The following is a 12561-nucleotide window of genomic DNA, read 5'->3' on the forward strand; positions in this document are numbered from 1 at the left end:
AATTCAGAAAATGAGATATCTGCCTTTTGAAACTGCAGAATGTGAAGGACTGTGCTGCTCCTAATGTTCAAACAAGTTCCAGCAGACCATTTGCAATCCGAACAGCATAAACAATCTCTCAGTGCAGGCACAGCCCACGTTGGAACAGACTTTATTTAGCAGATACTGGGGATGCAACATACAGTAGCAGCGATACAGAAGAGTCAGTGGCATTTAGGCTTTATAGGCAGTGGGAGGGGGTCAGGGGTCAAATCCTCCTCGCCATTTACATGGTCAGCTCCTACGTGGCAGAGAGGGAGAGAGAAGAGATTAAAGTGAGAATTGCACAGTAGGTAAAACACTGAAAACTATAATTGAAAATATAAGGTGAAATAAATACTGTTGATTATTTTTTATCAAACTAGATTATGACACACTGGGATACTCTGGGTTTTACAGTATGAAATGCTTCTTTTGTAGAGTCAACTTTTACTAGGAATCTTACGGTAGTTGAATCTATATTCCCAACCCATCAAGTAAAAATCATCTGCGTCACAACGACTCGGTTATCTCAGTGTGAGCTGTTGCTGCCCCCCAGTGGTCATCAACCCACACTGATGACCTACAGAACTGTAGAGGTTGCTCAGTTACTGGGGAGAAATTCTACTTGCCATTTGTCCTCCACTCTTTCTCCTTTCCTCTCACCCCCCCTCCACGCAGTCTCCTGCTCACTAGCTATGACTCATTATTTAGTTCACCATCTGCCCCCCCTCCCTCTACCCGCTCACTCTTTCTCTCCAGCTCCCCCCTTCCTCCTTACCATGATAGCATTCACAATGTCATTCTTGTTGTGTTTCAGTGCACGGATGGCCTTGGCTCGGGACACGTTGGCCTGAGCCATCACCAGCTCGATGTCCCTCTGCTCGAGACCTCCCTCATCCACCTGATGTACAGAAAGAAAGTACAAAGACAGAGAGAGATGTGAAGTTAACAACAGAAATAACTAACTGCAATGACATTAGGAACATTATTTTAGACTGAGAGTACCTCTTCTTCTTCCTCTTCACTCTCCTCTTTGATGGTGAGGCTCGGTGGGACAGGAGGAGCCAGCGGAGAAGAGGTCACAGGCACCTTGAATTTCTCTGCAGCCGCTTTGTGAGCCTGCTGAGACAGGTCCTCAATCTGAGAGGAGAGGAGAGAGGAGAGGGAGGTTGAGAGCTAATACAATAAATGTATTGAAGCCTGCTTGAATGAGAAGAAAGAAAGAAACGTACCTTTGCCTCTCCAAATACAATGTAAATGTCCGACGCGGGGCTTTTGAACACATCTGGTCTGCTGATGACAAACAAGATACTCTTGGACTTCCTAATGGTGATTCTGGTCACACCATGGACCGGCTTCAGACCCAGTTTAGACATGGCCTACATGCACATATAACAGCAGAGAGAGTGAGAAAGACTAGCTAAATAAAACCACATTATTAAATGCATACAACAACAGCTTTCATAATCAGTTTTCGTTAAATCTCTGATAACTATATGACTTTATTTTTATATTGCTATTAGTCTGACCTTGCGGGCCTTCTTCTCACTGCGGCTCTGTTTTGGTCTGTTCAGCCCTTCATCTGGAGAGGAGATGGACTAAAGAAAAACACAATTTAAAAATTAACAATTAATGTAAGTTTAAATTTGCCATATATGATTTTTTGCCAATCAACCAAAAGTGACACCAAGGCAGGACTTCACTGCTTTCTTTCAAGCCGTTTTTTTTCTTGCACATGCAGAAATTGATTCATTTTATGCTTATAGCAATATCAGTAACAACATGAAACTGAAACTGAAACTATATCAAGTATAAAATACAACATATAGGGCAACGACAGGTTGTCTCTCAGAAGTGCAGGAGCAAAAAGAAGCTAGTACACCATGGCTACTAATATGCAGAGGGCCAATTACAAGTAGTAAGTATTTATCAGGCATAAAACTCGGTGGAATACAAACATAAAAAGAGGTTTTAATAAATCAGTATTATTTTTTAATTAACAAAAGACATGGGAACTCTGCACAGGGGAAGATAGCATCCAATAAGCAGCATAAACAGACTGACCTGGGGCTCTGACGGTCTCAGTGGCTCTGGCTCTTCCAGCTCAGGCACTGACCCCTCACTCTCAGACTCATTACAGGAAGTCAATATGGAGCCTACACAAGCACATATTCAACAACATGTAAGTGAAGTGTATCATATCCGTATTTCCATAGAAACTAATCACCATAGTAGCAGTAATGAGAGCATTAGTGAATTTATCTAATTAGTGCGATGCTGATGAAGAGTGTTCATTAAAAAAAACAAAAGCTCATCTAATCAACTCCATGGAATTCAATTAGCCTATGGAAAATAAATGTAATTATATCTCTATACTTTGGGATTTCTACATTATACTGTATGAAATGTGGTATTGAAAACAAAAGGACACTTGTGTTTTCAACGATGCAGAGAATTTACGTTTCCTGTGATGTTACATCTCAATCTCATAAAAGCACAGCCACTCAAAGCTCTTCTGTCCTTTGCTATATATTTATATTGAAATGTAAAACAGAATGACAATAACTGGGTTACTAGGTTTAGAAACAGAAAGAGGAGTTGAATAAGGCAGAAAGAAAATAGGGTGCAGTCTAACAAAGATGAAAATACATTTTGGGGATTCCTTATCCCGATTGTTATGTCCAATAGGAGGTCAGAGACAACTTACAATTGTTTCTGAAGGGCAGGTTGATCTCTTCAGACATCTTGTGACTGTGGTTGATTGGACAGCCTGACTGTCTGTTGGTTATTTGGTGGGCAGAGAAAGGTTGTATTTCCCGTTGATTGGATGGACCTGACTCTTTCTGCGTATATCCATTTTTGTTTCCAGCAATTCCTCTGGGCGGGAATCTGTGACCACGTGGTGGCAGTCCACCATCATCTTCACTGTCAGTATCTTCCTCAGCCAAACTGGGACCTTAAAGAGACATTACTTAATTAGCCAGGTACGTATCAGAAAGCTCCTATCACACTTTATTTTTAAAAGCTTTTTGCCACTTTTTTGGTGTTTTGTTTTTAAGAGGGGGGGGATTCTAAGGTGCAAAGCACCTTTTGCCAGAATGGATTAAAAAAAGGATAAACAATCACTGAAGCCGCTTTCCCACTAAGTCAAAAAACCTGCTAACACCTGGCTTTTTTACTAGTGGGAAAGGCTATAACCGTTATTCAGACTCAGGTCAAATGACTCTGCAGTAGACCCGGGTAATTATCGCCTCGGCTCCGATCGCCATTGATGGGAACACAAAACAGGTCGAAACGCCTATCTCCTACCCCTTTCTGGCGCGATGCTATGCTCCGACGGTAACTTGTGCGACTCCTTGTCATCTCAGCTACAAATTCTGCCCGTCTCCGTCCGAGCAGCGCTCGAACATAGTTCCAAATTTGTTGCCGCCGTGTTTAATACACAGAACCAATGAGTAATAGATACAAGAAAGACCTAACCACCGTGACATCTTCACTGTTTACTAACCCTGTCTCTTGCCCATTTGTAACGTCAGGCGGTGACGCAGCAGAAAAGAGACGAAAAGCAGTATACTCCACTGGCAATAGGAAAAGAGACAATCAGCATCTATAAGCGGGTTGTCCCAGATCTGAAAAACCCACGTCAACGTGCTAATTCCGGTGAGAAAAGGGTATTAGAGTGTATCACACAGCATATCAATTTAGCAAGCCATAATTTTTTATGCTCACCTCTGCACCTGTCTTGTGTGCTCCACGTGTGACCCTGCTTGATTTGTTTGTGAGCCTGGATGTTGAGATTAGGCTGAGACTCAGAGTGGGACTGAGATTGGGGACAGGAAATAGAGTCTGGAACACTTGCTGGATCTAGACTCCCAGACCCAGGTGAAGATGATTCTTGGGTAGGCTGTGACAGGCTCAATGGCAAGGCAGTGGAGAATGAGGGTGAAGAGACACTTGTGGTAGATGTAGATGATGTATAAAGGACAACAGTGACCTCTTGCAGGTTGTTGTTGGGAAGAAATTGGGAATTAGGGGCTTGTTGTGTTGTTGGGGAGGTGGAGGAAAGTGTAGGGGAGGTGTGGCTCATAGGCAGTGGAGACTCCTGCTGAGCTGAGATGACAGGTTGGGATTCCTGCACAGGTGTGGGAAGATTATCCTCTGGGTCATTTGAGGCACAAGGTAAAGGGGGAGAGGAGGAAACATGAGATGTTGAGGAAGAGATTGGAGTCAGAGAGCATGATATAATTTCCTGGGCAGGTGGGCTGTGGCCAGTATCTATGTTGTTGTCATTAATATCCACTCTGATTCCTCTCTGACCATCAGATAGGGGTCTGTTATCAAGGACTTCCTGTTTCTGATGTAGTTCTTGGTTCCTTGCCATCACAACATTAAGGTTGTGTGGGGTATGCGTAGATGATTTACAGTATCCATGGGTAGGACCTTTGACATCAGGAATAGGATTGGAAACCGCCTGTTTCTGTGAATCAGATTCAGCTTTGTCTGTCCCAGATGTCCTCAATTGACAGTCTGACGATGAAGTTTTGTTGTTGGCCTTTTGGCCTATCTCAGTTTCAGAATTGTCTGCGACTCCCTTTGCCCATCCATCTGCTGTGGTATTTAAGGGAACAGAAGGTTTCTTTGGATCCTCCACAATTTCAGGGCTAGAGTCAGCATGGCCGCCTGTCTGGGATGCCCTGTGTTTGTTTTGCTTCCCTCTCCTCCCTTTCTTGGCAACATTTGGTTTATCTGTGCAAAGTTCCCCTTTAGGTGTGTGACATGCAAAGTGCTCTGGGTTGTTCTGTGCAGGAGAGGTCTTTCTTTCCTTTTTGTTCCTCATATCTTTCCCTCGACCTCTCTCTTTTGCGTCCTCTTCTGCCTTTTCTTCTTCATCTTCTTCCCCTGAGTTGCAAACAACACACTGCTGTCCACTAAAGGCATCTGTAGTCTTTGGTTCAACAACAAGTCTGTCAGTCACAGGACTGACTTCACCTTTTTTATGGCCATCAGTCAGAGGCTCCACCATCTCTGACTGAGAACCAGAATTTTCCATCTTGTCTGGACAGGCTCTACTTGGTCTAGATTTGTTAGATTTAGATTTAGGAGAAAAGGAACCAAAGGAACCATGTAGCAAAGAAAATGGTGCATTACTCTCTGGAGGGATTGTTTGACACTCGGGATTGCTAAAGATACCTTCTTTTGGGGGTGGTGCCTGTGCTTTGTCTGATTTCTGGTTTATGGATCCGTCAGTTGGTTGTCTGTCTTCATCAGGAATTGTGTCAGAAACCTGAGGTGGCATCTCCTCAAGTGGAATATTAGACACAGACTTTCTAACACTGACATTGACACTCTGGGGTCTCACTTCCTCTGATAGAGCATTCAAATTTCCACACATGGCTACTTCCAAGGAGTCAAAGGCAGAGTCATTGTTATTGTCAGAATTCTTCCAGGGGTCTTGTACTTGTGTGTCTGTGTTATCTCCATTATGGTCTGGATTTAGATTACTGACATCATCCTCTGGGAATCTGGAGCTTCCATCTTCTCCTCCCCCTGCTTCTGAGATCTCCTCAATGGACTTCCAATGCGCCAAGTTGGACTCAGAAGCCCCTTCTCCTACCAATTCTTCAACCACCATCCGTTCCCTTTCTCCAGACAGATGGTTGTTATCTTCTTCATCCAGAACAGAACCCAGAACATTGTCATAATCTTTACACACTTCACTGCTCATGGTGGGAGCCAGTGCCCTTTGTGTGCTTTGGCCCTCTGTGTCACACATTAGCAGACTCTCTGGCTCTAAGTCATACCTCTTCCCCAATGACAGGGACAAAGACTCCCCGGCTCCCCAGACTCCAAACTCAGCCCCTAATCCTAGATGGAGTCCGAGCCCCATCCTGTTGTCACACCATGCTCCAGCTCCAGGACCCATCTCCCTGCTTGTGTCTGTTTCTGAGTTTTCCCTTTTGGGGGAGATAGCAAGTGGGGAATGTGGGGATCCAACAGCTCCCAGTACCCCTTCCTCAGTACTTAGGGTGTTCTCCCTCAGGTTGTCCTGGGCGGAATCACCAGGGCAGTGTTCAGGGGTCAGGACCAGATTGTCAGCAAGTTCTGGGATTATCTCTGGAGAGGCAGACACAGGGATATTACTTGGGTTGGGGCTGGGGTCTTTAGGACATGAGAGAAGAAGAACGCCTTTATTCAAGTCATTGGTTGCAGTGGCTATATTCAAAGAAGGGCCTGAATCAATGCTTGTACACTCCACACTCACAGACTCTGCTGATGCATTCCCATTCTTCTGGTCAAGTTCAATGTCGGACTCCCTGTGAAAACTGGACCTACACATGGCCTCTGCACCGCCAGGCACATCAGATTTATTGGAGAAAGACTTTGATAGTAAGAGTCTACTTGCTCCTACAGTCTTATGGCTCTCTGACTGATTATGACGAGGCTTGATGAGCAATTTAAAAGAGTCCCTTTCTTCTTTTGGTTGTGCCTCTGAATAATCATCGCTCTGTTTCACACCAACATCCTTCTTCTGTGATTTTGCCTCAGCCATTTCTTCCAACCGAACTGAACTGTAAATGTCTGTGGTCTCCTGTGAGAAAGTGGCAATAGGAGGAGAGATGTGGAACTCAGCTGCAGGGTCAGATGGAGAGTGAATGACAACAGGAGTAGTTGAGCGATGACAATTTAGGTTGTCTTTAGGTTGCTCAAGAGGGTTGGAAGAACCAGAGTTATCCATCATCTCACTGTCAACCCTGTCCAGAGGACACTGTCCTGTGCTTGAGGACTCTGGTTGAGAGGGAATTAGTTCTGCATGAATAGATTTCTGCTGATCCACTGGTTTGTCTGTGCTCAGTTGTGTGTGTACAGATTTTGTTTGATCTATTCCACTAGAAGATTCCAGTGTTGGGTCTGACTGACATTCAGGGGGTTTAGGTTTGTCCAGAGGTTCGGGCGCTGGGTGTGCTGCAATGGCTTCAGAAAAATCACTGCTAAGTTGTGTGTGCAAAGGTTCACTTTGATCTGTTCCAGTGGTAGACTCCTGTGCAGGTTCTGGTTGGATTTCTGGCTGATCAAGTGGATCCACTGCTGATGGTTCCAGTGACTGTGCATGCCTTTCAGTGCTGTACAGACGTTCATCTTCCTCCCCATTATAGGAGGCAGAATCTAATGAGTCATCCGTATCGTCTTGGAAACAGAAGGATTCGTCCAACCCCTCATTAATAGATGTCTCTGAAAGTGAGTGAAGGAAGGATGCTGAGCTGTCCTCATCTGAATTATCCTCCACTGCTTTGCTATCACACTCCTCTTCATCATCGTCATCATCCTCCTCTTCTTCCTCCTCTTCTTCCTCTTCTACCACTTTCACCTCTACCTTAGCTTCCTCACCTGCATCATCATGGTGGTCATTGTCATCATCTTCTTTATTTTCGCTAATGCCATCACAGTCAGCAGCACCATTAGCATGGCCATCACCATTGTCATTGTCATCGTAATCATAATCATCATCATCTTCATCATCGTCGTCATCTTCAACATCTCCTTCTTCCTCACCTGCTGCATATGCATTAACATCCTTTCCTTCATTTCTGTCATTAACTATTTCATTCTCTTCCTCTGTGGGAAAGAGGGTGATTTCCATTGAATCAGCCTTAAAAATAAGACTGGTGTGGAGGGGAAAGGAGATGAGGGAGGCAGGGATCATCCTTTCCTCCTCTGGTATATCATCAGCACAGGCTGCCTGGGAAAGCATGAAAGAACTTGGGCCAAGCCTTCCAAAGGCTCCAGGACAGAAGGCATCCAGAGGGATGACAGGTGAGTCAGGACTATGGCTGGATGAGGCCATGGTCATGTTCTCCATGTCAGGAGTCAAGACAGTGGAGGGTACTTCTGGGTGGTCATCCATCTGTCCATAATGTTCCTCTGACATACATGCCTCGAGTTGGAGTTTAAGGCCAGTCTGCATGGGTCTAGCAAACTCCCCTCTCCCTGTACCAGCCTCTTCCAATGGACAGAGCGAGCTTTCAGATTCTCCCCCATCTTCCTGGGAGTCACTGCTACGGCTGCTGCTACTTCTCAGAGGGGATGTATCCTCAGTCACCCAGCAAGGACGACAGCTTTCTCTGGATATCTTGATCTCCTCTCCTTTTAGAGCCTCTTCCTCCTCAAGGATCGCTGTTCCTGTTAAAGCCATCCTTGAATTCATGACAAAATCATCAGGACGATACAGGCAGAAGTCCCCTGCTCTTTCCTCCTCTCGTTCTGGACCAACTCGTCCCTTTTCCTCCGCAACCTCATCTCCAATCTCTGATAAGGAGCCCACAAAGCAAGCAGGTGCCTCCTGTGCTTCTTCTGTGAGGAGCATGTTGGGAGAAGTTGAGGGGGAGGTGGAAGATGTGTAAGAGGAGGCCCAACTGCCTCCCTCTGCTGTGATATAAGAGCCAGAAGGAGACGTGAGAGGAGAACAAAGGTCCTCGCTATCTGAGGGAGAGCCCGGGGAGAGCGGGCAGGCTGGAGAACCAGGATATGAATGATGTTTAAGGTGTGAGGAGCGGGAAGCCATCTTGATTGGGGTTGAAGGTGCAGTATAGTACAGGTCGGGGTCAAGAGATGAGGGAACACCCACACGTAGTGGGTCTACAGCATAGGCTGGCTCAGTGAAGGACAAAGCAACTGGACAGGCCAGCTCAGAAAAAGAGAGGGAAGGCACTTCATCGTGAGAGAGGTTTTGACCCTCTTCCTGGTTTTCTATCAAATTACCATCAGTTATGATTGGCTCCGGGGGGGAAGCGGAAGGGCTTAGGGGGCTGCGGAAATGAGAGGAGGGTATGGTTGAGGACTGCACAGGCTCTTTTTGTTGCTCCTGCTCTTTTTGAGGGCTTTCAGGTTCCCTTTCCTCTTTGCTGGTTACCAGCTTGGTCTCTTTTGATTGTGACTGAGAATCTGAAAAGCTTGGCAGAGGGATAGCCAGATCACTTGGCTCAGCCCGGAGTCTCCCTTTCTGGATCTCTGTTGTCTTGAGCAGTGTCTCTTGACCCATCACCACCCTTGTGTCAATGGTCTGTGGCTCTTGATAATCACTCTCTACCTCAGAACCAGTCAGGACCTAGGAATAACACATTATACACACATATTAAAGTTCACATTAGTATACCATTAAAATGCATCTGGTAGCATATCATTCAAAGTTTTAACCATGCTCATTAACACATAACTCACACCTTGATTCTCTCCATTTTAACAGGAACATGGCGGCCACACGGTCCATGTCCACCCAACTTTCCAGACAATCTGGGCGTGTTGTTGTTGCGGTGGTCAGAGCCTTCGGGTTGAGGTCTTGGCGTACCAGAAGAGCTGGGCGTTGCATGAAATAGCCGTGGTCCAAATGGAGAGTTGCATGCTGGGAGTAGCTTTTGAGGAGTGCTAGGAGAAGGGCTGGAACCACTGTCGCTAGGGGTGGAGCCACTGTCACTAGGGGTGGAGTCAGTAGACGGGTGTCTGGTCATATCTGAAAAACAGAAAAAGCGATGTAACGTAAAGGGATGAAGTTGCACCGAGACCAGCAGACATAATGTGCGAAGCTACACCTACTTTAATGTAAGAATAGAGGTTTTATCTTCTCATTTGAACTTCACTTTTCCTCTCCCACACACTAACTCAGAGCGAGCCGAGCAACAACAAATGTCACTAACATGCCAGTCAGTAAATGATCCAAATGTCTCTCAGCTCTGTATGATACTCTGCAAAGGGCTTTGGAGAGCAAAACAATAACTAAGACTGAAGATAGGACTAAAGCTGTTTTAAACTGAATAACTCTGCTTGTTCACTATGAAGCTAGACTCAAACAATGCTTCTTTACAGCACTAGGGTATCTTACGCTTCCTTCCAAGATACTCTGTCCCTTTCTTTCTGCATCTACATGAACAAATTCTAAATTTCCCCGAGGCAAAATGAACTGTTATTGAATTACAGTGTTCTCTGCCCTACTAGTCCATGCTATCATCTTCATAACTGTCATCAGGAAAGGGGGGATCACTGAGGGGAAATGACAGGATAAATGAAGGAAATGGGGTCAGGGGTGAGCGAAGGGATTCTTGTGTATGTGCAAATAAGGGAGGGTGAAGGGATTCACTTGTTTCAGTTCCACTGCTTACATTATATGATTTAAGTATGAAGGATTGACATGACACAAAACCGTACATTCAAGAAAACATCCCTAAACGATGTGATGTACACATCTTGCTCCACATCCCACAGAGAAGGAACAAAACCTTCATTTGCTCTCTTATCTCGGCCATTGCCATAGTGACCTCAATCCACATGCTGATTGGCCATTATAACACACAATTGGCTCAGTGCAGTGCCAGCCACAAACACACACACCCTTACACACAAACAGACACACTTGCTCTGCCAGGAACACATATACCACTCACTTGCTAATTCATTTTCGGTTCAGTATCTCCTCCTTTGTCTCCCTCGCTCATTTTCCTTTGCTATCACTCTGGTTTTCCCCTAACACCAGCCTCTCCTTGTTTCGCTTTTAGATGTGACTCTTTGCTCCTCTCTCTTGTGTATCTACTTTGCTTGTCCTCCCTCACTGCTCTCCTGCACTGCCTGTGGTGGTTGTGCTGGTGGATGCAGTCATCAGCACTTAGTCCTGCATGATCGGTGCCCCAATAATAAGCTCTAGGTGTGTTTGTGTACGTGCTGAGTCATGCCTCGGGGGCTAAACCTGCCACTAATCAAAAAGATGCACAGATAAGCATGCACAAAAGCCAACTCCTGCTCCTCACTTATGTACAGTTAAGTCTATAATGGATGTTGAACATGTGATTGTACTTATTTCCTCCTAATAAAAAGGCAGCTAGCATCAGTTGCCATATACACAGGCCACAAAAATCCAACAACCGAGTTATATCTGACTTATAGAACTGTTTTGCTAGGCTGCTAAATAACCCAGTGACATGCATTTTTTTCTGCTAGCAGAACAGCCAGTCTCCATCTCTTGGCTGCTGATTCAGTGCTGCAAATAATCTGTGGATGTCTGCCTCTGATCCCGTCGCCGGGCCCAGCCCGGGAGTCTCCTCAGGGGGAACACAGTGAAATCGAGCACCCTGCTAGCTGTACCAGGACCAGGCCGCAGCAAGCATAGCAGACTGGAGCTGCGTCACAGAGGCTGCAGCGTTGGCCTGTCAGCCCAAAGGGGAGCTTCTATTTCACCTACGGCTCAGTTTGTGCTGCTAAAAGGAGACACCCAAACAATCTCATATATCTCTTTGTCTATTACATGTAGCCCTCCTTTTTTAAGTCACATTCAACCGCATTACATCTCTCTTTTACCTCAAGTAAGTACGAGAATACAGGTTAGCATCCAACAATTTTCTCTCCTCCCTCCTCTACCTAGAATCAGGCCAAGAAAGCTTAAAATAATTTCAAGCCTGAGAACAGACGAGGGCAATGATGAAGCTAAAGCAGGAACATTTCTAAGGTGGAGCCAGAGAGGTTTCTTAATAACCGTCATGGCTGTAACAGTGTGCTGTACACATTAAAGGCTATGTTGAGTGCAATAACTGACAGAGGCGACTTTCTCATGCCTTCATAACTTTAGATACTGAGCAGCAACACGAAAGATAACTGACAAGGTTATTAACAGTTGGTTACAGTAACAAAGGCCTGGTGTGTTTGTTTGCTCCTACAGAGTGCTGCCATGCTGCTGTGTCATGTTCCTGAGGTTGGAGGGGGGAAGGGAGGAGCCACTGTACGCTGCTCTCACATCCCGCAAAATTGCTGAAGGGATGTCGATGCAAATGGGATGGCAACGGGGGCCGAAGATGGGGCAGCACGAGGAGGAGTGATGGAAGGCGAGGAGGCCGGGGTTAGGGTGGGGTGGGAGGGGGTGGGATGGAGGAGGGAGGGCATTTACAGGAAGGTTTAAGTAGATAAATGGTGCATAATGGAAGAGAGTGTTTGATATGAGGGATTTAGTGCTATAGGAGTTCTTGGGTGGAGGTCTGGGGGAGGCTGCTTATATCAGGGAGCATGCAGTTTAGTGAGGAGGCTAGCATGCAGCTGAATCACAGCTTACTCAGTCTGCACATGTCAACAAAAATGATCCAGCATTAAATTGATTTTTCTCCACATGGGAGTTTAAAGCAGATCGTCTTTCACTGTCATTAGTATCCTCTGTACATCTGCCATGCTTTACATCCTGCAAACCCCCCCCCCCCTCTCCTCTCCCTCTCTATAGACCTAGCAGCTCTCCGCTCATCCTCCTTTCTTCATTATGTCCTGATCTCTGCCGTCCATCATATCTGCACCATTCCCTCCTTCTCCATCCCCAACCCCAGAGGTCCTACCTGGTCCGGGGAGCCCCGTCTCCTCGGCTCCCTGCTCTGGATGCTTGTCGGAGGGGACCGATCTGTGAGTGCTCTCCCCCGGCATGCTTCTCGCTGGCTCTCTTTGGCTCTGACGCAACAATAAACCATACAGCCGGAACAGACAAGGTGAACACGGAGAGAGGGAGTGAGAGAGCAAGAGAGT

The 12561-nt window shown here is 45.9% G+C and overlaps 1 protein-coding gene across 1 annotated transcript; it reads right to left on the reverse strand.

Annotated features, from left to right (window-relative positions):
* Nucleotides 1–118: 118 nt before the first annotated feature.
* nacad (NAC alpha domain containing) lies at nucleotides 119–12492 on the reverse strand. The gene is made up of 10 exons (XM_069655786.1): nucleotides 12378–12492; nucleotides 9240–9526; nucleotides 3751–9124; nucleotides 2729–2977; nucleotides 2086–2177; nucleotides 1551–1619; nucleotides 1254–1400; nucleotides 1027–1161; nucleotides 800–922; nucleotides 119–280 (listed from the first exon to the last, which is right to left on the reverse strand). The coding sequence occupies exons 1-10, from the start codon at nucleotides 12460–12462 to the stop codon at nucleotides 266–268; spliced, it is 6576 nt and encodes a 2191-aa protein (XP_069511887.1). The 5' UTR covers nucleotides 12463–12492; the 3' UTR covers nucleotides 119–265.
* Nucleotides 12493–12561: the final 69 nt, after the last annotated feature.

This window comes from Semicossyphus pulcher, unplaced genomic scaffold, assembly GCF_022749685.1.
Source record: "Semicossyphus pulcher isolate SPU_LCO1_2020_fin unplaced genomic scaffold, fSemPul1.0.p SCAF_9, whole genome shotgun sequence".
In the NCBI taxonomy this organism is placed as follows: Eukaryota; Metazoa; Chordata; class Actinopteri; order Labriformes; family Labridae; genus Semicossyphus; species Semicossyphus pulcher.

Coding starts and splice junctions, on each gene's coding strand:
- nacad (XM_069655786.1), bottom strand. CDS start 12,462: ATGCCGGGGGAGAGCACTCACAGATCGGTCCCCTCCGACAAGCATCCA. Junction 9,125..9,239: donor TTAAAATGGAGAGAATCAAG/GTGTGAGTTATG, acceptor TGTTATTCCTAG/GTCCTGACTGGTTCTGAGGT. Junction 2,178..2,728: donor CCTGCCCTTCAGAAACAATT/GTAAGTTGTCTC, acceptor GTGCTTGTGTAG/GCTCCATATTGACTTCCTGT.